Source organism: Takifugu rubripes, chromosome 17 (genome assembly GCF_901000725.2).
Source record: "Takifugu rubripes chromosome 17, fTakRub1.2, whole genome shotgun sequence".
Lineage (NCBI taxonomy): Eukaryota > Metazoa > Chordata > Actinopteri > Tetraodontiformes > Tetraodontidae > Takifugu > Takifugu rubripes.
The window spans coordinates 10,798,451-10,821,860 of NC_042301.1; the positions used below are offsets into that span (position 1 = coordinate 10,798,451).

General features: G+C 47.5%; 2 protein-coding genes and 1 long non-coding RNA gene across 7 annotated transcripts; 2 read left to right on the forward strand and 1 right to left on the reverse strand.

Moving 5' to 3' along the window:
* Positions 1 to 283: 283 nt before the first annotated feature.
* Positions 284 to 10,773, forward strand: LOC101078784 (bromodomain-containing protein 4-like). 2 transcript variants are annotated; one of them, XM_011612854.2, is made up of 21 exons: positions 284 to 381; positions 1,640 to 1,711; positions 3,177 to 3,421; positions 3,492 to 3,584; positions 3,797 to 3,934; positions 4,008 to 4,140; positions 4,442 to 4,728; positions 4,800 to 5,171; positions 5,322 to 5,450; positions 5,612 to 5,827; positions 5,938 to 6,152; positions 6,254 to 6,348; positions 6,436 to 6,693; positions 6,789 to 6,884; positions 6,967 to 7,380; positions 7,475 to 8,092; positions 8,173 to 8,270; positions 8,375 to 8,614; positions 8,701 to 8,891; positions 8,969 to 9,212; positions 9,292 to 10,773. In XM_011612854.2, exons 3-21 carry the CDS (start codon positions 3,293 to 3,295, stop codon positions 9,355 to 9,357), a joined length of 4,032 nt encoding a protein of 1,343 aa, XP_011611156.2. In that variant the 5' UTR covers positions 284 to 381; positions 1,640 to 1,711; positions 3,177 to 3,292; the 3' UTR covers positions 9,358 to 10,773. The 2 variants fall into 2 exon arrangements, with proteins under 2 accessions (XP_011611156.2, XP_029706038.1); XM_029850178.1 differs by lacking the exons at positions 284 to 381; positions 1,640 to 1,711; positions 3,177 to 3,421; positions 3,492 to 3,584; positions 3,797 to 3,934 and adding an exon at positions 4,210 to 4,270.
* Positions 10,774 to 14,427: 3,654 nt separating this feature from the next.
* Positions 14,428 to 22,335, forward strand: LOC101078555 (lysophosphatidic acid receptor 2-like). 4 transcript variants are annotated; one of them, XM_029850865.1, is made up of 6 exons: positions 14,428 to 14,590; positions 14,711 to 14,806; positions 18,234 to 18,514; positions 18,598 to 19,092; positions 20,477 to 20,733; positions 21,288 to 22,335. In XM_029850865.1, the coding sequence occupies exons 3-6, from the start codon at positions 18,259 to 18,261 to the stop codon at positions 21,366 to 21,368; spliced, it is 1,089 nt and encodes a 362-aa protein (XP_029706725.1). In that variant the 5' UTR covers positions 14,428 to 14,590; positions 14,711 to 14,806; positions 18,234 to 18,258; the 3' UTR covers positions 21,369 to 22,335. The 4 variants fall into 4 exon arrangements, with proteins under 4 accessions (XP_029706725.1, XP_011611155.1, XP_003972428.1 ...); XM_011612853.2 differs by having other exon boundaries at positions 14,430 to 14,590; positions 18,120 to 18,514; XM_003972379.3 differs by having other exon boundaries at positions 14,433 to 14,590; positions 18,120 to 18,514; positions 21,297 to 22,335.
* LOC105419078 (uncharacterized) lies at positions 22,045 to 23,385 on the reverse strand. Its single transcript, XR_965991.2, has 2 exons — positions 23,222 to 23,385; positions 22,045 to 22,795 (listed from the first exon to the last, which is right to left on the reverse strand). It is a non-coding gene; the product is annotated as an uncharacterized lncRNA (long non-coding RNA).
* Positions 23,386 to 23,410: the final 25 nt, after the last annotated feature.

The window sequence follows — 23,410 nt, forward strand, 5'->3', positions numbered from 1 at the left end:
CCATCTTTGACCACAAGATGGGGACATGTACGTGAACATGAAAGGGAAAAAGACGAACGCGCGGTCATGGTCAAATGCTCCATCACTCTTACACTGACGAGTACTTTTGGCTGAGAGAGGTGTTAACACTACATTGCATATGCACGATTATATAAGTAAATGTAACTTAAAAGCCCTACGTATGTTATTGAGAAAAAACAGTTCAGGGTCTTGCACCGGTCTTGCGTGTTACTGCGGGGTGGGCGGAGAAACGGCGCGTGATTGACGCTCCGCTAATGACCCGCCCACCATGCGTCTGACGTCACCGACGTCAAAACGGGACTGTTTGTTCTGGATTTGGGGCGAGGAAGCTCCGCCACTGCTGACAACCAACTGAATAAGGTAAAAATACCATTTTAATCTATCTGAGTAGACGTGCTGGGAATTTTACGTGAAAGAACTCATATCGTGTTACCTGGTAAGAGTCCTAAGACCTGAAACAGCGGCATAATTCGTGCGCTGTCAGTGGGCGCCTCGGCCAGAGCAGCATGAGCTGTCCTGACAGGCCTTGCGCCGGTGTAAAGCACACAAGAGACGTGTTTTTTGTGCATTTTGTGTGTTATTTTGTATTGTGGTGTATACTCCATGCGCTATTATGTCTCTCTCAGTACACATCCTTTGGTGTTTTCCGTGGCATTTGTCAGTCCTGTCAGTGTACTCGGTAGCTGTAGGTCGGTAACATGCTAGCCATTTAGCTGCTAGGCTGTTTGTTTGTAGCCCTGAAGGCCGTATTCGTGACACAATTTACGTCCTATCGGCTGCGCAATTTACGCATAGTAACGCGGGGGCTCCTGTGAGTGTGACGTACGTCATTTCGAGAATATCCATTTAGCTTAAGTTGTATTCTGAAAGGTCGGTTACGCGCGGAACTGTCACCGCTGCTCTTAGCGACCGTCGACTGATGAAATATTAGCACAATTCATCTGTAGAACGAGGTTCTAATAGAATAATTGCGCCTCTATTCCTGGATAAGACACGTACCTTGGTTATTACATTCATTTTAGCATTCAAATCATCTATTTTAAGGCACTGTTACATCATTAATGTTGAGACCTGTAAAAACGTAAAACAATGGATAACATAGAAAAGAAGGAAAATTGCTGTCGATGCACGTGTTGTATGTTTGCTTTCACCCTTAGAGTAATTTTATAAAATGCCACATCTGTGTATAAGTGTGTCTATTTAATGTTTCAAAAACAAGTTTTAAAGAGATTGGAATCAGGTCTTTATAACTTTAATAGCATTGTTTTACAATACAAATGTGTTTTTCCATTTGAAGGTGTAGACACTTGCTGCAAGAAGGTTAAGAGTGTTCAAGGCTTGCAAATATGAAATCACAAATATTATCTTTTCAGCACAGGCAGACTGTTCACAAAGAATTCACAAAAGACCTTTGAACACCACAACATAGATTTTCAAATGTCACCAAGAGTCCATTAAGGCTTAAGGATCCAATGGTGCTTGTATCCTTCGCACGACTCTGGGAATTCCATAACTTTCACGCTATCAATCTGCCGCGTGTGCACCAGTCAGACCTCTGGCCCTGTTGTAGCTTCTTTGCCCTAACACTGTAGCTGACAAATCTCACCTGTTATCTCAGGAAATCGCCACCTTGTCAGCTGAAATATGGTCACACAGATGGATTAGACTACACCTGCACAGCAACAACCAAGTGAGTCAAAAATGTGCATCTTTTGGTATCAAAGTGTGTCACTATTAAGAAATGACCTCCTCCTGCCCGACCTGGAAACATTGGAGAATCAGTTTGTTAGAAATGGCAGAAAGATGTGGATAGAATAATAATGCAATATTTTACTGTAGCCTGTTTAATTTCCCACTTGTTACTTTAATTCTCGTGCAGGTCAGCAGTGTAAGGAAACACAAACCCTCTCATTTTGACACTATTGGAGTCACGAATGCAGGTTTTGTTTAACATTTATTCCTGCCATGCTCATGCTCTCGTGGTGCACGTTCTAGAATGACTCATCCTAAAATGACGGAGCCAAACTGTATTTACCAACAACTCCACCTCAGATTTGAGTTAAGTTTAAATGATTCCATTAAGTTGTAAATATCCTTTTAAACTCACTCAACTGCATCACCCCACTTTCTCATTCTTCTGTGTTTAACTCATGATCTCATTAAAGCCAGTTTTCTGCAAAGATTAACCAGTGATTTACAGTCTAGCCTGGGAAATCTAAAGTAAAGCAGATATGCAGTTCTCCAACTCCCTCAAGAACGGCTCTAAAACTTTGTGCCAATATTTGTTTCACAACCCCGAATCCCAAATGTTTGGTAAAGACATTTCTTCTCTGCTACCTTATTTGTATTATTTAAGAGTTCAGAGTCTTTCATGACGATATTCAGACTGCACTTTATATGAAAGTCACTTCAATCTGAAAAATATCTTGCTTCAGATTGTTTTATCAACCTTTCAGCGTGGTTTCCTTTACAGATGAGCGTCCCTGGGGTCGCTGACACCCACAGTCAAGCTCTTGTTCAAATTCATTGGTGCTAGGTTTCTTAAATGATCTTTGCTGGGTTGGGTAGTCTTTAGTCATCTATTCTGAGATATTTGATTTTTCCAGTCCAGTATAACACGAGCAGCGGGGACACACCGAGAAACAAACACATTACACAAGTCTTTAAACAGTCAATTGCTTCACTCTCCAGGTTCTGGAATATGGAGCAGTCTGACCCATAATCTCAACTGTTAACTGCAAGTTTAAGCTATTAATAAAATGGTGATAAAAACAGGGAGATGCTGTTGACCTTTGTTTGCGATAAACATCAGTTTAAATATATGGACGACCATAAAAGCTTGAGTAAAATATTCAATTGCGTGATGAAAGTCAGAATATCTTATGCAAACAGGTTCAAAAGTAAACAAACTAGTGTGTTAAATGATCAAGGGTCCGATGCAAAGTGGGGGCTCATCCACAGCGTGCGGCCTGCTGCTGGAGAAGTTCTATCTTCTATTTTTGAACCTGGATCTACAAATGTACACCAACAATTGACACAAGTGCCTTTGGAATACTTAGCATCTCCTCGTGTCCTCCTTGTCCCTGAGCCCGTACATTTGTCCAGCCATTGTAGGTCACAGGGAATAAACAGTCCTTTGATTTTTGACTTTCTAGCCAGTCGAGTGAGGAGTGTAATGGCCTGAGGGGACTCCCCCCCCCCCCCCCGGTTCCACCTGCCCCTGCCAGGTCCAATCTGCACACATTGTCTGGTTCTATTACCCACCACCACAATGGGAGATGGTCTGGAGGCAAGCAGCAGCCAGAACCCTCCCTCTGCCCCACCACCTCTCATCGGAAACCCGCCACCCCCTGAAATATGGAACCCCTGCAAACCCAAACGACAGACCAACCAGCTGCAGGTAGGTAGATATCTGTGGGCTTGCGTTTTTAAACGGTACGACTGCTGACCTGGTTCATTTTATCTTTCAGTACCTGCTTAAAGAGGTGCTGAAGTCATTATGGAAACACCACTTTGCATGGCCCTTTCAGGCTCCTGTGGATGCTGTCAAACTCAATTTGCCTGTGAGTTGATGGCTTTTACAGTGTTTTTGTAAAGCACCTCATTACCATTTTAGCTATGTCCATCAGTACAAAGTCAAAGTGAATTTATATTCTCTCTAATTCACTCATTTCCTTGTATTTTTAAATAGACCAGCCTTGATCATGATGAAAATCAGTCTGTCTGAAAGGACATTAATCTAAGACACTTCTTTCTCTTCTTGCAATGATTTAAGGACTACTATAAGATCATCAAGACACCTATGGACATGGGCACCATAAAGAGACGTCTGGAGAATAATTACTACTGGAACGCTCAGGAGTGTATACAAGACTTCAACACCATGTTCACAAACTGCTACATTTACAACAAGGTGAGAGACTCACAGGCTTGAGTCAGAGTAAACGTTAATGTCTTCTAAAACCTTTTTTTGCGCGTCTGTTCAGCCTGGAGATGATATTGTCCTCATGGCAGAGGCCTTGGAGAAGGTCTTTCTTCAGAAGATCACAGAGATGCCACAGGAAGAGAAGGAGATTGCTGTGGTCCCGAAGGGCCGTCGAGGAGTCAGACGGGAGTCAGGTATATGTATAAATAATGACAATGTCAGCAAATGTGCGTAATATTGCCTTAAACACTTCTCTTTTACAGAAGTCACATGATTTGTTTGTGTGTTTTTGAAGAAAGATGGATGACAGGTGCCAGAACTTAAGTAATAAACTCCACTGACCAAACAAGTTAAACTTGTGTAATGTTCTTGTCGTCTGTACTGGTTTTCCCACTTCTTCATCTACACCTTCCATAAAATGTTTTTGTTGTTTCATAATCAGACAAATTATGTTCAAGTAGGTGTGAACAGCATTTTTGTCTGCCTTTCTTCCAGCCGTGATTAAATCAGATCCAGGCGAAGACTCTTCGTCCCCCTCCACCACCCCTCACACCCATTCTGCACCTGGTTTTCCAGGGCCCCCTACCCTGGCTCTGGCCCAGCCTCAGCCCCCACGCGTGCCTCCTACACCCACCTCCCATGCACCTCATTTAGGACCCCCGTACCCACTGTCAACACCTGATGTTCTGGCCCAGGGTATGACATCAGTTCCTCCCTCGGCCCCGATGCATCCGGGTCTCCACCCAGCAGGGATGCTGCAGAGCTCACCTGCTCTCATTAAGGTGAAGAGAACCCAGCACCTTTCCCCATTCGGTGCCGATGTTTTTCTGTTCTTACGTTGGATTTCTAACAGCAAAGGAAAAGCCAGAAGAGGAAAGCAGACACCACGACTCCGACGGCCAACGATCAGCTCAGCGAATCGTCTCCCGTCTCTGCCGAGGCTCAGCCGCAACGAGAGACCACTCGCACTTCCAAGCAGCCCAAAAGAGAGGCGCTGCAGCCAGATTCCCAGCATTTCCTGGAAGGCAGTTTGGAATCCGGAGGGACTCTTCCGCCGAAGCGCCAAGAGCAGCTGAGGTTCTGTGCACGTCTCGTGAGAGAGATGCTGTCCAGGAAACACGCCTCGTACGCCTGGCCCTTCTACAAACCTGTCGATGTCACTTCCCTGGGACTTCATGACTACTATGACATTATCAAGCACCCCATGGATCTCAGCACTATCAAGGTGATTCCATTAGCATCGATAAGTCTTCAAATACGCTTGACTGTACAAATAGTTTGGTTTATTTTTTGGACACCTTTTGAGGTCTAGTGATTTTATCATGAAGAAAGCTCTCGGACATCAACACGTATGAACAGTCGTTGTCTCTAACAGAAAAAAATGGACAGCCGACAGTACAGAGATGCTCAAGAATTTGCTGCAGACGTGCGGTTGATGTTCTCCAATTGTTACAAGTACAATCCCCCGGACCATGACGTGGTTAGCATGGCGCGCAATCTGCAGGTAATTCACTCTTCAGACAACCACAATAAACACTAATAAAATGTAAATAGGACTAGAAACTCTTTTCCCCACATTCTGTGTATTAAGCAATGCCAGTTCCTGTTTTATTAAAATGTAAGTAAATAATGGATTGATTCTGTCTACATTTCCTCCTCTGACAGGATGTTTTTGAGATGCGATTTGCAAAAAGGCCCGATGACCCGGAGGAGGTGGTCCCTGTTCCCACGCCATCATCGGCCCTCCTCCCTGCTCCCTCAACTCGGCAAGTTCCCCCTCCTGCCGTGTCGGATGATAGCTCCAGCTCCTCTGAATCCGAGTGCTCCAGTGCAGACTCGGAAAAAGAAAGGCAGCAGCGTTTGGTGCTGTTACAGGAGCAGGTAAGGTGATACAACGTGACGGAGGATCTACATCTACGGGGAACATGAGTGAGAAACTACCACAAATCCTGTTGGGTGTGTGTGTTAACACAACTTTTTCTGTGCTTAAGCTCAAAGCTGTTCATGAGCAGCTGGCAGCGCTGTCCCAGCCACAAGTCATCAAGCCCAAGAAAAAAGATAGGGAGAAGAAGGAGAAGAAGAAAGAAAAGTACAAGAAGAAGCTGGAAGAGCCTGTGGAGACGCCCCCCTCCATGGGCTTTCAGACTGTTAAGAAACCCAAGAGCAAGGACCTAATCATGGGGAAAAAAGAGAGGAAAAAGCCCAGGTAGGGTTAATATCAGTCTATAGCAGTATAAATTTGTAAAAAAAAAAAATATATATATATTGTGTTGCCATGGTTACTTGAGCAAACTGTGTCCCTTGCAGTAAGAAAGAAGGAGTTAAAACAATCCACCCAGCTGCTCCACCCGGGCCAACTCCTCTTGTCCCATCGGCCTCTCTTGAAGCAGAGAATGACATTGGTATGCGAGCGAGGGTTACATTCAGGAGAAGAACCATCTTGTTTTTTAGAAATCCTCAGCACCAGACCTCTGTTGTGTCGTCCGCAGATGCGTTTGGGAGCGTGTCCACGGAGAGGTGCAGGCCGATGTCTTACGAGGAGAAGCGCCAACTGAGCCTGGACATCAACAAGTTGCCCGGAGACAAACTGGGCCGGGTGGTGCACATCATCCAGACCCGCGAGCCTTCGCTGAAGAGCTCCAACCCTGACGAGATCGAGATCGACTTCGAGACCCTGAAGCCCTCCACGCTAAGGGAGCTGGAGAAATACGTGTCCAGCTGCCTCAAGAAGAAGAAGAAGCCATCAGGTCTGAAACGTCACAGCATGTATTTGTTTATTTTCGCAAAACATGATGTTTACAGAAGCTGTGAGTTATAACATGTTCTTGTTTGTTTGCTTCAGAGAAATCTGTTGAAACGACAGACACGGCAAAGATGAAGACGGGCTCCTCATCTTCAGACAGCAGTGACTCCTCTGACAGTGAAGACTCTGACAATGGTGGGATGGACTTTTACCTGCACTTTTTATTCATTGTTTTCTCAGTGGTTTCTGAACTTTGTTACACCTCCACATCTACCAGGGCTGGTTCCCAAGCAGCAGCAGCAGCAGCAGCAGCAGCAGCAGCAGCAGCAGCAGAAGAAGACGACTTCTAACAAGGACACAAAGAGACCACAGCAGCCCCTCATCAGCACGCTGGGTCCGCCGCAGCCCCAGATCGAGCCTCAGCCAGTCCAGTCCAAGCCGTCGTTTGTCCCCGTTCCCTCCGTCTCTGTCCCGTCTCTGGACTCGTCCCACCTGTTAAACTCTGGATTTGACCCTTTGGTGCAGTTCATGAACCCTCACCTGACCCAGTCGAACACGGAGCCCAATCCCGCCATCGTCACTGCCGCTGCCCCTGTTGCCCCCGGCCTCCTCGGTGTGAATGAACCCACTGGCCACATGCCCTCTGACACTCACCCTTTCCTGAACCAACACCCCATCATCCCCTCCCCAGGTAAGATGCCTGTCACCACCACCTGTTTCTAATAATATAGAGAGACAGATTGGTTGTCTAACCGTTTGTCTTCTTCCTGTTCTGTGGTTGACAGCGATACACAGCGCTCTTCCCCAGCAACCACCAAGACCAAGTAACCGGGCAGCACTGCTTCCCCTAAAGCCCGCACAGCCTCCCCCGTCGTCTCTCCCCCCCATGCCCACACCCACATCGCCCCAGCTTCAGCCCTCGCTTTCACTCACTCACCCCCAGCCCATGCCCCACCCCCGCGGCCCTTCGTCCCCGTCACATGCCATCCTGGGCACCCTGTCGGCACAGCCGCCACAAGCCCTGCTGGAGGACGACGAGGAACCGCTGCCCAACAGTGCTGAGATCCAACCCTTCAGCCAGGTCCACACCCTGTTGCAGTCTCTCCAACCCCGGCCCAGCGTGCAGCCGCCACAGCTGCAGCCGCTCCACATGCACGCCCATTCTCCCCCGCAGATGCCCTCCCAGCTGCTGTCCTCGGTTCACATGCAGGCTGTTACAATGCCGACCCCTCCCCCGGCACAGAGGCACAGCTCGGACCACAGCAACATGCGACAGCCATTCCCGCACGGTCACGCGGTGGCGCCGCCGCAGCAGCAGAAGAGCATGGCCCTGCAGCCGAAGGCACAGCAGCAGCCGCCGCCGCCGCCATCGCCGCGCAGCAAGCCAGAGGCCATAGCAACAGGTAGATGTGCCAAAACCTCAGCCCTCTTATTTTACACCAAAAATTAAGTTCGGTGGTGATATTTTGCGTTCTGTATGTAGGCTGCTTGCGTGAGAGCCCCTCTCCCCTGCTGATGCCCTCCACTCACATGCCTCAGTTCCACGCTATGGGACACCAGTCGCCATCGCACAAGAAACATGTAAGTGACCCACTAAAATAACGGCACAGCACTTCCAACATGGAGAAACGCTGGTGTTTGATTGTTAACGGAGTCATCTCGGAGTAATCTGCGTGTTCCTGTAGGAGCAGAGGTCAAATGTGGGCGGGGTCAAAGAAGAGAAGCCCTCCCATTCGCCAGTTTTGCCCCCATCCCCCTTCAGCCCTGCCCTGCGCCAAGACTTACACAAACCTGACAACAAACACCTGAAGACGGTGGACGGTTCTCGGCCAGGCCCCCGCCTCTCAGACCTGGCAGTGCCTCCCCAACAAGACAACAAAATCAAACAAGAACCTAAAACTCCCATCGCTCCCAAGAAGACCCAGGTGTGTCCTAGCCCAGGGACAGATGATGGGAACCACAGCCATGTTGCAGCGACATCACTCTTTTATGGTTCTGTATCTTCATCCAGGACGTGAAGTTAAAGAACATGGGTTCCTGGGCCAGCCTGGCTCAGAGGTCCCAGTCCACGCCGGCCTCCTTGGTGCGCTCCTCTAGCGACAGCTTTGAACAGTTCCGACGTGCCGCCCGAGAGAAAGAAGAGAGGGAGAGACAGCTAAAGGCCCAGAACCAGCTGGCTCGGAAGGAGCAGGAAAAGCTGCGGTAGGTCGGGCGTGAACGGGGGGGATTATTCCAGATGGTTGTGACTCTCTTTAATGTTTCCGTTTCGCTTTTTGTAGCCGTGATGACGAAGACACAATGGAGCAGGCGCGCCGCGCTCAAGAAGATGCTCGCCGGCGCCAGGAGCAGCAGTCGCCGTTCGCTCCAACACCCCCGGCTTCAACGCCGCCCACTAATTCCCCGCCGGCCCCGCCCACACCGCAACAGGCCCCACCCCCTCCCACCTCTGCCGCACAGAGCACTCCCGACCAGCAGAGGGAGATGGCGCGCCGCCGCGAGCAGGAGAGGCGCAGGAGGGAGGCGGTACGTACATATTAAAAAGAATGAAAGACGGGTCGGTTCAGAGCGTGTTTCTTAATATCCTGTCATTTCCTCGTTTCAGACCGACACCATTGACATTAACTTCCAGAGTGACCTGATGGCCATCTTTGAGGAGAATCTGTTCTGAGAAGGACCTACGACGCTCAGATCTACACCTGCATATAGACACAGCCGCACGGTCGCTGCTCACACACCTAAACATATGACTCTGTGGTTAACGTCCCGTCTCTCAGTAGTTGAAACAGCTGGTTTGTGTCAAGTGAACGAGGAAATGTAGACAAAGACGGACCTGACGTGGGCAGAAATATTCACACAAAAAAAGAGGTTTTTGCCCTCAGAAGAGTTTTAAATGAACCAGTGAACAAATGATAAAAACAGACAAATCATTTTCTTTTATTTTGCTTCTCTCCTGTCTTTATTATTTATATTTGGCTTTTAACTGGGAGGAGTGGGCTGGAGTTTGTGGGTCAGTTGTTTTCTCAGGACGCTCAGCATCCCAGTCAGTTTTATTCCTCCCTTTTCCTCTTGTTCCCTCTCTTCTGTCACTCGAAGGGTTTTGTTTATTTGACCCCCCCCCCCACGAGGAGGAAGGGATGATCAGAAGGTCTCGGAGTGACCTTTGCCTTAGAGCTCTGGCCTGTAATCTAACAATCAAACCCTAAAAATTATACATAATATATAAATAGATACATGGATATATATATTATATACGACAAATGTCATTGAAAATGAGTGTGAGTTGAAATCTCTGAGGTCTGGTTTGGTTTTGTAGAATTTACTGTAAAGATGAAGTTTTTTTGTTTTTTTTAATTTTATGATTCTGTCCACGGGATTGTTTCACCTGATTATCGCTCTTTGCTGTTTTATTCAACTCCTAAAATGCCAAAACTAATCGATGGATTGCTGAAAGCTCACCCACTTTAAAAACACGTTTCACTTTATATTAAAGGCTGTTTTAACTGCTATTTAATTTCCCTCTTTCGATTAAAGTTATGCAGCAGTTTCCAACTAGCAGTTCCAAAAATAGAATCACTTTATGTTCTTTTGTCACTGTTCAATATCTGCACTTAAATAATTTAATTGCGTAAGATTTTAATATTTTTCCTCGATGCCATGTTCATGTTTTTGGTCTCCGCGCTCATCCTTAGCTCCTGTACTCGGTGTCGTAGCTTCTTGTCAGTCATCTTCTCTCGTTTTATTTTTAAAAAAGTTTTAACTCGTTCAGCTGTTGTGTGCCATTGTGCTTTGTTTTATTTTTCCATTGGAAGCTGGAGGAATTTCTAGTTTCCAAATAGGTTGGCCCAGAGATCTTGGAGTGTTTTTGATTATTAAAAAAATAAGACTTTTTTAATGTTACTTTTTTTTCCCTTTTTCATATTTGTTCGAGTTTTCTTCCCTTTGCTAGTTTTCTCTGATTTGTGAAACCCAGAACAACCTGTCGGTATGTTGGAGGCATCCAGTACAATAGATTAATCTTGTTCAGATTACGGAAGACGTTGTTTTTTTTTAAAGAAAAGTATTAAAATAATATTTTAAAAAATAATTTGAAATCTTGCATTTTTTCTGAACTGCTGTATTACATGTTTTCGGCCACTAGAGGGCCACATACGCTACAGCAAAATTAGGATTCATAAATAAGATTTTATTACAATGGCATCATATGTTGTTTAAAATAGCTAATATTGCTGCCACTTTAGTTGCATTTGCACTCCCAGATGTGCATGATATTTTCATTCTTGTATATCAAACCCAGGTCTGTCGAGGTACGTTAACACCATTAAATGTCTAAAAAAGTCTTTTCTATTAAAGGATTGTCCTTTTAAAACTTGTATATCCAATCAAAAACAGTGCAAGGACAATATGTTTATGCTAATTCACTTGCATTCGTTTGTGGATGCTGCTGGTTTACCTGTCGGTTGGGTAACAAGTCAAAGAATTCAGCGTTTACAATTAATTAATCGTCTTACTTAATGATGTTTCACTCCCCAGACGGTGAAGAGAGCGCAGTCTTTACTGATACAATTTGCATCGATTCTGTTTCTCTATACCAACCCACAGAAACTGCAGGAAGTTACTCTATAGGAAATCCCCCAGACACCAGTGAGGGTGCAGGATGTGTCAACAGGAAGCTGTGGGTCCCAGTTCAACCCAGCACCTGGACCATGTGATTTAGCACATCTGTCGGAACCATGGCAGAGAAAATGGAAGCAAAAAGGAAAACTATGCATCCATCCATCGATCCATCCACTTGTCTCCAGAGTTTGACTGGCAAATAACTTCCTTTGTGGTTTCCAGTGAACGCCTGAGCTTAAAATCCCAGCACTGTTTCAGGTTATCAGATGAGGGAAATGGGCCCACGCGTTGGTGTGACATCACTCTAACCTACAGATATATGTAATGGAGAAAGTACCCAAACGCTCCTGGAGCGTGAGCACCATGAGAGGGAACGCCAAGTGCGATCTGGAACCCTAAACCTGTCGTCTGCTTCTTACTGAATGACAGATGATGCAAATATTGGGCAGCGACAGCAGGGACACAGAGAAACAGACATGACCGTATGTGGAAGCGTGTAGGAGGCAGATGCTGCACTTGATCTTTTTACTGTATATGGAGGGAGAGGCTTTACATTCTTGGCCTCTCGTGTTCTGGTTACGTCACCACGACAGGCAAACGAACCCCAGAACAGCCTGTATCTAAACACTTATGCTCCCCCTCCTGGTGTTGAGGTTCTGCCTCGAAACATCAGATTGTCCCTCTGATGCCTCAATCCCTGCAGCGAGGTTTCTCTTCCCGTCCTTCTCGGCTAGCCGGTTTCAGTTCTGCTTCCCGTGTCGAGGAAGGTTAGAGGTTTTCAAGGATGCTCAATCCCGCATGAATGTGGTAAACACATACGAGTGTCCTTACAAGAGCAGCAAGATCAGTCGATCCAATTTAAAGACCTCCAGGTTATAAGCTGCCGATTCCAGACCAAGAGGGAGTGGATCAATACCCATAATGGTTCCTCAGAAGGTTGCAGGCTCGTTTATTTCCAGGAAGACACATTTTCATGTTTGTACCAGTAATCAAAGAACTGCAGACAAAGTCATGCTGCTTTTAGCAAAAATGCACTTATGCCGTTTTTATCGGTTGCTAAGTAACTCGGGACAGGGCCGACGCGAGAGATGCGCTAATGTAAAATAATGGACAGGAAAGCAAAATAAGAAGGTGAACGGGGTCACTTGGGGGTCGCACGCTGGCACGCAAAGGAAAGGTTTTCTAACTTTGTAAATGAGTTTGTTTTTCCTGACTCATCATCCCGTGAGCGTCCAGCAGCAGCCGGGACAATCGGGAGGACATCAAGGTCCTGCGCAAACCAAACCCAGATGAGGATAAACTGCTCCGTATGGAGCACTTGAAGGCGTTGTGTAAGACCCCCACACGCCACCACAGCCGATCTCATGCAACCTCCCATCATGCTCGGCGTGCTCGCGTGGTTGCTCTCGCCAGTCTGTCGCTCCGATGCCGATGGGACTTCTCCTGCCGGGACTGTCGTTCTGTCACAAACGCAGATTAGAATTGAGACACCGGGAGTAACACTCCTGCTCCCCTTCTGTTTTCTACTTCCTCTTCTAAAATCAAAGGTTTAAGGTTCTGCTGCTTCTCTTGAAGTTGCACCTCCTCTCCTCCCCATCAGTCTCCTCCTGCTCTTCTCCCTCCTCCTCCTTCTCTCTCCTCCTCTCCTGTCTCCTTCTTTCTCCTATCCAGGAACTTGCAGCTTGTGTCAGTGGAGCAGAGCAACACAATAATCGCTCACTTTTTGCTGAGCGGCTGTATGTGACAACACAAAAGGAAACGTGATGAAATGTTGCGTGTCTACAACTTTTAGCGCCGTTGCTCTAGTCTGAGCTCGACTGGAGTCGCGTGTCCGATGATTCAGGCTCTGGTGGATCACTGTGATCAATAAATCAGCTGAATTTCATCACTGGATCACGTCACTGCCCGATTTCCAAACTCTAACTCAATTGCCGATGTCTCCAGCCTGCCGTCAACCCCGGCTCACCGACTGTGCACGGCTGTGGAGGGCAGGAGGGCAATTGCCACCTCTGTTGCCACAGCGACGGCATACATGGCCTCCAGGCACTGAGTGGAAACAAGGGAAGTGGAGAAGCTGGAAAGTCTACTGGAAAGACTACTAAAACCAACATTAATGCACACATGCACACACACACACATTACTTTATTTCTATCTTCATGGGATCATAATATGTTATCCAACTCCATGTTCTAATCCTGTTAAGCCCCTAACCTTCACCTAAACCCCGTTATCACCTCAACCTCAAACCTCAAACAGTCCCGGGGAGTTGTAAGAACCAGCGAAATGGCTCTACTTGTTAAAAATGTCCCCATGTTTCTCTCAAAATCAGGACTTAGCAAATACAATAACACACACAAACCTAATGAGGGAGGCAGACTGTATACACGGTGAACAAACAAGCCTGTCACATCTGTCTCATCTCACACTCACACACTCACGATCACCATCAATGTAAACAGGAAAGAGCGGAGAGGCTCTTCTCGACCTGTTCCTTCACTCTGCTTCCGTCTCACCCCTGCATCCTCCTCCTCCTCCTCCTCCTCCTCTTCCTCTCCCCGGATTTTGATCCTACTTTTCCCTGAAGCTCCAGAAATCTTATTGCAGCCACGTGAAGCGCAAACATCTTATCAGGCTCATCCTCGCCCGTTTCTCATGGTGGTGGTGGAACCGAAATAGAGCACCACACAATAAATCTGAGGAGCGTATAAATATGCAGTTTAACGATCTGTGGGTCTGTAGAACGAGTCGGGGTTTTTTAGTTTCTCACTAAGAGAAACGCAACGTTCCAAATACATGCCGGGGGGGGGGGGGGGGGGGGGGGGGGGGGGGGGGGCTAAACGAGGGCGTGAAACTCTAACCTTTCCACTGTAGGGGGTCTATCATTGTTAATACTAACGTTTTCATCATCTTAAGCTGTCTTTGAGTCGTTTAATATCCGGGGGTTGGTAGTTCCAACACTTCTCTGTTTGCCCACCAGCACTTCAACAGCTTGAAAAACCAGTTCTAGTCTCTCTGCAGGGAAGCGTCCTTATCTCCCACCTCGGTCTACTTCGAAAACCCGCCCGGGTAACCTCCCCGCGCGCGCACCGGCCCGTGCTCCGCCCTCATTGGGAGGTAGCTGGAAGCGGACGCGGCGCGCACATATTGGCACAAGGAGCATACCAGAGATCTCCGGGCCAATCCTTTGTCAGAGAGCAGCCGCAGCACGCCGCACCCTCCTGCGCTCCCTGCACGGATCAGTGCGCGCAGGTGACAACAGGAAGCGAGGAAGCAGCGCGAGCGCCAGGTAGCCCAGGGAAGGTCACCTGGTCTTTGCGGGGCGGACCAGTTTCAAAAATGGACTTTCGATAGAAGCAAAGATGTTGTTCGACTTTATCGTGGTTTTTTTTCTCTCCTCCTTCTCAAGTTACGGTTGAACGTGTCCGTGGCGACCTCAGGCACGAAGGGGAAGACTCGGACCTGGATTTACCTGATAAGCGAGTTCATAGTCACGGCAGAAAAGGTGAGTCTTTGCTCCTGCTCATCTGTCCGCTGCTAGATCCTCAGTTTTGTCTTGGAGAACTTTCTGTGTCTTTGCGTCCTTGGAGTTTATCCGCAGCGGCGTCTGCTCGAAAACTGACCTTTAACGCCACAAACCCGCGCCTTTTGCCCTGAAAACTTGCCAACGCTGCGCCCTGATTTAACTGTGAGCTGGAGGCGGAACGATGCCTGGTCGTGATAAACTGGGGGTTTATGGCCCGCAGTTTTATTTTTCAGACATCAGTTCGAATGAGAACAGGAAATCAGGCCGTTTGAAGGCTGTGCGCTTTCTGTTGACCCAAGCCGGCAGCAGGCAGTAAATGCTTGATTGGGAGTCATTATTTAAACAAAAACAGGCATATCGACACTGGATCCTGGAAAACCAAGTAGGAAAATGAGGGAAGACCTTGAGAAACACAAATAAACCCATAAGGAGAGCAACCGGACGTCATTGAGGAGCTCAAGGGGTGAAGGTAGCTTTAATCTGCGACTCCGCCCCAGCAGAACGGGACCACAGAAGCCAGAAATGAAAGAATAACGAGAAAATAAGGCAAAAAAGGGTTCAAATGAGCACAGTGAGGATGCAGAACACCTGAAATCCAATCTAATCAAAGGGGAACCATCATGTGACTCCTTAAACTGGGTGGTTTCTGGAGGTTGCCCAGGTGTACGTGATGATCCTCTCGTGCGCCTGATTTAGTGATTACTGATATGAGTCCTCTAAAATTTGGATGCAAACTGGTTTTCCTAAAAGAGTCAAAGCCCCCCTCCTGTGGATAAACCACCTAGGTGTCCCGGTGAAAGCCGACACCGGACCAATTAACGATAATCACTACTCAGCCCCCCCCCCCCCTGCTAGGACCCACCGGTTGCTTTACCATCCTGTGTGTGTGTGTGTGTGTGTGTGTGTGTGGGTGTTCGCTCGCTCGCTCACTCATCTTTTTCCTCCGAGGCTGCTCGGCCGGCCTGACGGTGGAGGAGAGAATGGGAATTGGGTGTGGCTGCTCCAGTAATGACCGGTTTGCTTTCAAACTGGTGTTTTTAAGGATGCAGCCCAGCCCCTTCACGCACAAACGTGGATGAGGGAAAACGCGGCAGCCACACAGGGAGAACCCAACCCGGTGAACTTTTCTGTCCAGAACCAATGAGGCAACGATTCAATTCATCCAAAATGGACTTTGAGAGGCCGAGCCCCTGTAAATCAAACCTGAATTTTTCTGATCTCGAACACCAGCAAGGCTGCGCATTACATTGACATTTAACCAAAAGCAATGATGTGAAACCTCGCGCTTGATAAGGACGGCTGAGGTCTGTTTCAAACCTGCACAACAGCAGATTTAACCACAGAGAACAAACTTAGACAAAGGTTCTGCAGACCTGATTTCCTGTCCCCGATGAGGGGAACCGCTAAAGCGACCTGCTGCCAGCTCAGGCGTCGCATTAATGCTACAATCGGTGTGTTTTTGCTTTGAATGCTGACTAGATCCAGCCAGGTACCAGCTTCTAAACGGGATAAACCCTCATTTTTGCCCGTAAGACCATGAAGATCCGCACATCTTGGACTGTTGTGTTCTTCTCTAATGGGCCATTTAAGACTCGAGGTCACCCCTCCATCGCCCCACCTATGATAAAATCATAGAAATGACATGCCTGATCTCCGTGCCCTCCCCAACTTGCAGCTTGCGTGGGCCGCGTTGTTGCATGACCTCTGACACAGAAGTGGCTCTTGTCCTCTGCGGTCTGCAGCAGCTGCGGCGGTGGTGTTTACAGAGCTGCGCTTTAGCTTTTAGGTACGCACGCGCATAGATTAAAGCTCACACCCCTCCCCTCAAGGTCAGATTTGTTGAACCACGGATGTGGATTTTTTTTTTCCGCTGTGTCCTTGGGGAGTCTTGAGCGGCTAAGGTAGCATCCCACAGTAGGCCCCGAGCAAGGAGGGAGCATGTATATACACTATCAGATGCAACATGCCAGGAATACCAGGGTTACAGCCAGTTTTATATTTTTTCTGGAACTTTCTTCCGGATCTCTTCAGGCGTGGTGAAAATATAAATTTTAAAGGCTTAAGCAGGTGGTTGTTGTGGAATCCAGCTTTATGATAAGTGGCATTTATCAGCACATTTTTGCTGCATTCAGAGTCCTGATAGAAGAGTCGGCAGTTTTCAGCTCCAGCTGATAACGCGCAGATTTGGATTTATTAAATCGGTGACGGGACCAAAAACCTCATTATTTGGACATTGTTCCATTTTCTGTTGAGTTTAGCGGTGTGTTTGGTAGATTTAAAGCTGTAATCCTGTCATAAAGTCCCAGGTGACCAGATGAGGGAGTAAATGGAGCAACACACCAAAGGTCAAAAGTCGGCAGTTTCAGGTGTGTTTTTAGCATTTAGAGTAAGAGTCCGACTTCCTTTAAAGCTCGAGTGCGTCATTCAAACAGACTGTAAATCTGCCAAGAGTCTGGAACTGTTCTGTGTTTTTTTTGTCAAGTCATTTCACTCTCTCTTTCTCTCTCGTTCATCGTTCCTCTGCCTCCGTTTCGGCGGCGTCCTCTGTAGGCGAGTGGGTCGCAGAGGTTCCCTCCGTGTGTGTTTGGATTGAGCTTGGGTTACATAGCTGTATTGTGTAATTGTGAGGCGTGTCCCTGCTGTTGGGAGCTGCTCCACTCTTTCATTTGTTCAGTTGAACTTGGAGCCGACGGTCTGGTGCACGTCGCCGTGCACGTCTGCCCCCGCGGAGAAAACGTGACTGGGAATGCACCGTGTGGCCCTGCTAAAGTTGATCAAAATAGAGGATTGGAGCGCTACGCCGTTAGCTAAGCTGCGAGCTTCCTCCCTGTTTGTGTCAGTCCGACAGTCTAGAGTCTGCAGAGCTCCTGTCCCGACTTGTCAACTCGACAGCTTTGACACGGCGGTTTTGTGATATTTGTGTCCAGGTTTTCAGCTTTATGCCGCTGAAATAATTCAAAGAAATTAGCATCTCGGGGGGGAAAAAAGAGTACAAGTCGGGTTGGGCATGGGGTTCTTTTTTTTTCTTCTTGTAAACATGTTGGTGTTGTTTGTTTCACATTGGAGTTGTTTACATTCCAGCGCAGTGGCCGGCCGTGATTAGGAATCGCAGCAACGGCTCAGGTGGCATGCGCACACAAGAACCTTGCTGAGCTTCACAAATACGTCGACGTGGCGGTTGACACTCCAAGACTGTAAAATCCCTCTTTATGTTGCGCTCTATTCCCTGAAGATGGCATTAGAGAGCAGAATACGCTAGCACTAGCTCACCGGTGTTTGATGTTTCCTGCAGGCTGAAACCAGTGGAGTCACACCTGTCCAGTGGATGGCATGCAAATCCCAGACTTACCTGAGAGGGCGTGTCTGAATGGCGCCCTAGACCTTCTCCTCCACCTCTTCTCTGCAGCCCGTCGAGACTAAAACAACCCGACATGGACACGCTGACGGACGACACGGAGGGATGCTACTTCAACCGCTCCGTCAAGTTCTTCTATGAATCCAGCGGGAAGAACATCAGCGACCACTGGCGTAAACGGGACTACACCATCGTCTCTCTGGGCATGGCCGTCTGCTTTGTTGTCATCTTCTCCAACATTTTGGTCATAGCTGCCATCATCAAAAACAGACGCTTTCATTTCCCGATCTACTACCTGTTGGGTAACCTGGCTCTGGCAGACCTCTTCTCAGGTACCACATTATGAGGGATCTGCACCATGTGACCTTCTCAACCTCGCTAATGTACGATGTAAACTCCCTTTTCTCCTATCCAGGCGTCTCCTACCTCAACATGATGTTTCACACGGGTCCTTGGACCATTAAGCTCTCCAAGCACCAGTGGTTTGTGCGGCAGGCTCTGATCGACACCAGCCTGACGGCCTCGGTGCTGAACCTCCTGGCCGTGGCCGTGGAGCGCCACCAGACCATCTTCAACATGCAGCTGCACAGCGAGATGAGCGCCCGGCGCATCTTTGTGGTCATAGTCTTCATCTGGCTGGTGGCCATCATCATGGGCCTGGTTCCCACCATGGGCTGGCACTGCCTGTGTGACCTGGAAAACTGCTCCACCATGGCGCCCATGTACAGCCGCAAGTACCTGGTCTTCTGGGCTCTGCTCAACCTGCTCACCTTCTCTATCATGGTAGCCATCTACACCCACATTTTTGTCTACGTGAGGCGCAAAAGTAAGCAGATGGCGCCGCACACCAGCCAGATGAGACACAGGGAGACGGTGATGAGCCTGATGAAGACGGTGTCGCTCATTCTGGGTGAGGAAGAACACAAACTGGACTGATTTGATTCCGATCTGATTCTTACTGCCCTTAAAAGATGTCATCACATCACCCAACATTCCCGCCCCCATGAGTTTTGAAGTGACTTTAATGGGCCGTGTTTTTTGTCAGAGACGAGCCGGGACATTTTAGTTGCTGGTTTTGTCAATAACTAAAGACTAATAAACTTCTAAGTGTGGAGAACACCACAGGAATGAACAGTAATCATCTTTAAAAGGTCTAATTGGCTATTTCCAGTCAGATGCAGCTGTTGGTCTGAATGACGTCATCTTTTTCAAGCTTTAACCACCTCCACCAGTAACAAGCATGTCGAGCTCGCCTGTCAGATACACACACACTCACACACGGGCTGACACGCTTTTCCTCTCTACTTGTCTGTGCTCGTCAAACCATTCTTCGCACACACGTGCACATGCTTTTGCAGTTTCCCCGCTTGTTTTCTGGTGAGCTGGCTGCTCTCCGCCCTCCCTGCTTTCCTCTCCTGTTCCCGCTTTCAACTTTTTGAACTCTTGATTAAATTCCTCAAGGTTGGGGGAAGAAAAAAAAAAAAAAGCTTCTCATCCTGTCGCTCAGCAGCCGGGCCCTCTGCACCACCACCGCCTCTGTCACCCGAGGAGGCTGAGGGGCAACAACGAACCCACCCCAACCGGAAGTGGAACTTCTCTGCAACTCCGCTGTCTGACACTTTTGAATGTCGCTTTTTCATTTTTAAATCCTGAACCCTTCTTTTCAGGCTGCTGTTGAGAGATATGTTGTTCTAAATGTAGGGTGGAGTGTGTAGTTAAGACAGCTATGGTCTGGGGCCCAGGAATGCACTTGAACTTTGTGCAGTGTGACCACACGGATTTCACATTTCTGTGTGTCTGATCTTGCTACATATTGAGCACCCAAGTCTGCTTTCTACTGGCAAAGTGGGGGACATTTTGACTGGTCCCCAGACCCTAGAAGGACACGGTTGGGGCTGGTGTTAGTGTTAGTTTGTTGTGGTGGTTCGGTTAAGGGGCTGGGCAATATATTGTCTATGAAAGTCCTCACAAAGAGAAGTCTGTGTGTGTGTGCTTGCGTGAACATGGTGGATTCCTGAGATGCGTCATCAGGTGTTATTGTAATGAAATTTGATCATAAAGACTAAACCTGGTCCTTGTGCTGACATGTTAGGCTGTGTGTGCTTGTGTGCGTGTGTTTTCTCTACAGAGGAATTTACAGTACATTCCCGTTCTTCCTTCTACCCCCTGCTAGACATTCTTTAAATCGCTGTTCCTTCTCTTAGCAACTCCCCCTTTTTTTTAATCTACCACCCTTTTTGATGAAATCCTAATGCATCTGATGACCCCCCCCCCCCCCCTTCCTTTTTGGACAGGCTGTTTCGTGCTCTGCTGGACGCCGGGTCTGGTGGTCCTGCTCCTGGACGGCCTGGGCTGTGAAAGGTGTCAGGTGCTGCGCATTGAGAAGTACTGCCTGGTGCTGGCCGAGTGCAATTCCTTCGTCAACCCCATCATCTACTCGCTCAGAGACAAAGACATGAGGACCACCTTTCTGGAAATCCTGTGCTGTGGCTCCCGGCAGAACAGGAACCATTCCAGCTCTGCCGTCCACTTCAACACCATGGACCAAGAGGTACTGGCTGAGATAATCGGAGAAAAACCTTGCCAGCTTATTCCCGTTAGCTCCATTTATCTTGCATTTTGAGTGCTTGTTGGATAATCTCGAAATGTCCCATTATAAATTCCAGTCTGATCCCACACACACACACACACACACACACACACGCGCGCCGGAAACATGGCGGCAGCGGCGGCCATAATCAGCCTCCTCACATCCCATGAATAAGACTTTATTAACCTCCTTTCCTGCCACCATAAACAGGCTCTGGTGATAAATCAGCCCGGCACCTCAGTCTGGCTGCGGTTAGTTTAATTCCAGCTCCGTGTTCGTGCTGTTAATGTGTGAACTGCGGTTTTACTGGTCTGAGCTGTTTACGTTTCCTGGACATGCTGTCACCCACACACACATACACCCCTGAATATGTGTTTTTACATCATTGTAGGGACGGCTCTTTGGTTTACTTTTGACAAATTACCATGAATATTTGCATGAACCTGTAGTTTGATCTAAGCAAACGGTTTTTATTAACCCTTCCGTTTCCCTCCCTTCCCCGGTCTCCCCCGTCTCATTCTCAGAAGTCTCAATCCGCCGAGCTGATGCCTCGGAGCAACGGGACGCCTCACGCCAGCGATTCCACCGTCTCTTAGGCGACGCCTTTGAATGCACACATGACCAACTTGCTATACTTTTGGCTCTCACATGTTTGGACCTGAATCTAAGGTACATCAGCCAGCAAATCAGCCTGTAAATCGACATTAAGAGACACTGGAGGACTGACTTCCTGTTAGGACATTAATGAAGCTGTAGTCGGCCTATTTGAGCTGTAGCGCTCACAGCTGGAGACAACTGGAACCCGCTGACTGTTCCTGGAAAAACCGACTGACTCCGACCAGTGCGCTGTTGACCCCCTGTCGAGTCCTTCCTGCCAGGGTCACGTCCTCAGGATGCTCACGTTTGTTGTTTAGGTACCAGGACTGAACGCCAAAGTGGTCAACGCGTGACATTTTGATTCTTGTCCTGACTGCTTTAGCTCCTGCTGCAGGAAACTGGAGAATCTGATAAAAACCAGGAGCGTCAACAAGAACGCCGTAGTCAAGGCTATGGACCAATTCTCATCTATTTGGACTAATTGTTTTTTGTTTCTGTTTGTAACTCAGAAACTGAGATGTAGCATTTTTTAAGCCAAATTTCAAACCAGTAATTTTAAATCATTTTTTAAATTGGTGAAAGGTTTGTGGACAGTGAGCTTCAGGCTGTCTCTGCCTTTTATTTTGAGAACAGTTTTAAACCCCTGGTGCTGCTGACACGAAATCCTGTTCATAACGTGACGTAAAGTAGCTTTATTTATAATCACATTATCGTGTACAGTCAAGGTGGCGCACAATTTGCCGCCAAAGACAAATTTTAAAATGTTAGAATTTTTTTTTAACACAGCTTTATAAATGTTTTCTGCTTAAATGAAGCTTCTGATCTGACAGCTAAGAGGGCAGCAGTAAAACTGATCTTAAAATTGTTTTAGGAACAAAGTTTGGTCGGCTTGGTTCCCGTGTGTTGCTTTCAGCCATTGTCTGACTTTAGAAACTGACAGTGACGTCATTAAAGGCTCTGAACGTCTCTCCGACTCTCATTCACGCGCTTACAGAACTGCCTTATTTGGACATCCAGATGAGTTGTGGTCTTTTACTTTTAGATTTATCTTTTTTACATCCTGTTGACGCGACACCTGATTGAAAGGCGCTTCTCCATTTTTCAGAGTTTTCTTTGCATTTACTTTGCCTCCGAGACCCTTTGCTCTCCTCCTCTTTCCCTCCACTCCCTCTCACATCCTTTTTCATGTTTCCCAGAGAGAATCTTTTGAATAGTTTTGGCTCCTTTTTGTCTGTCAGGGAGAACCTCTTCTTGAACTTGTTCTCCTCCGAGTTTCCCGGCTTCAGTTTCTCCAGGAGTCTTTTCCTCTTAATTTTCTTGTTGGGTAGCGCCCCCTTCAGGCGACTCCAGGCTCTCTCTCCAGGCGACTTCTTCTTCTGCCAGAAAAAGGTTCTTTTGGAGGAGGAGGCGCCCATGTCCAGTCAGCCTGCAAGAGGAAGACCCGGACATTGACTTGAGCAAGATTTTAATGATTTAAAGAATACTGACAAAGAAATACACACTGGTTCGCAATGGTTCTGATTTTGCTCTTTTTTTTTTTCTAATTTTCAGTAAAAATCACAAATATTCAAATAGCATTGATATTACATGACTATTTATTATAATGGCTTAAATATCCTCCCATTTTCTGCTCAAATCTCCACTCCTCATACGTAGACCTTCCAGAAGCAACCGTACATGTGTCCCAACTCACATGTTTATGCTATCTATTCTGCAAGGGAGATGTTTAATGGCACATTTGCGATTGAAAGTTTGCATCTAATATTAAAAGAACAGCAAGTTTGTCTGTTATTGCAGCGGGTCCGCAATTGTCCGTCAATCACGTTTGACCTGAGTTTAGAAGACTTCTCACCTTTATCATCGTGTAGGTAATTATCCAGATGTCTAACCTCGGACCGACTCTTCGTTAAATCGGGTCAGTTTTCCTCGTTTTTGGAAGCTTTTTTTTTTTTTGAAGCCATACCTGTACTCACTGAACAGGAAGAAAACGAACTTGTTTGACTAGATTTTCTGTCGGTGTCTCACGCGCACGCGCGCGCGC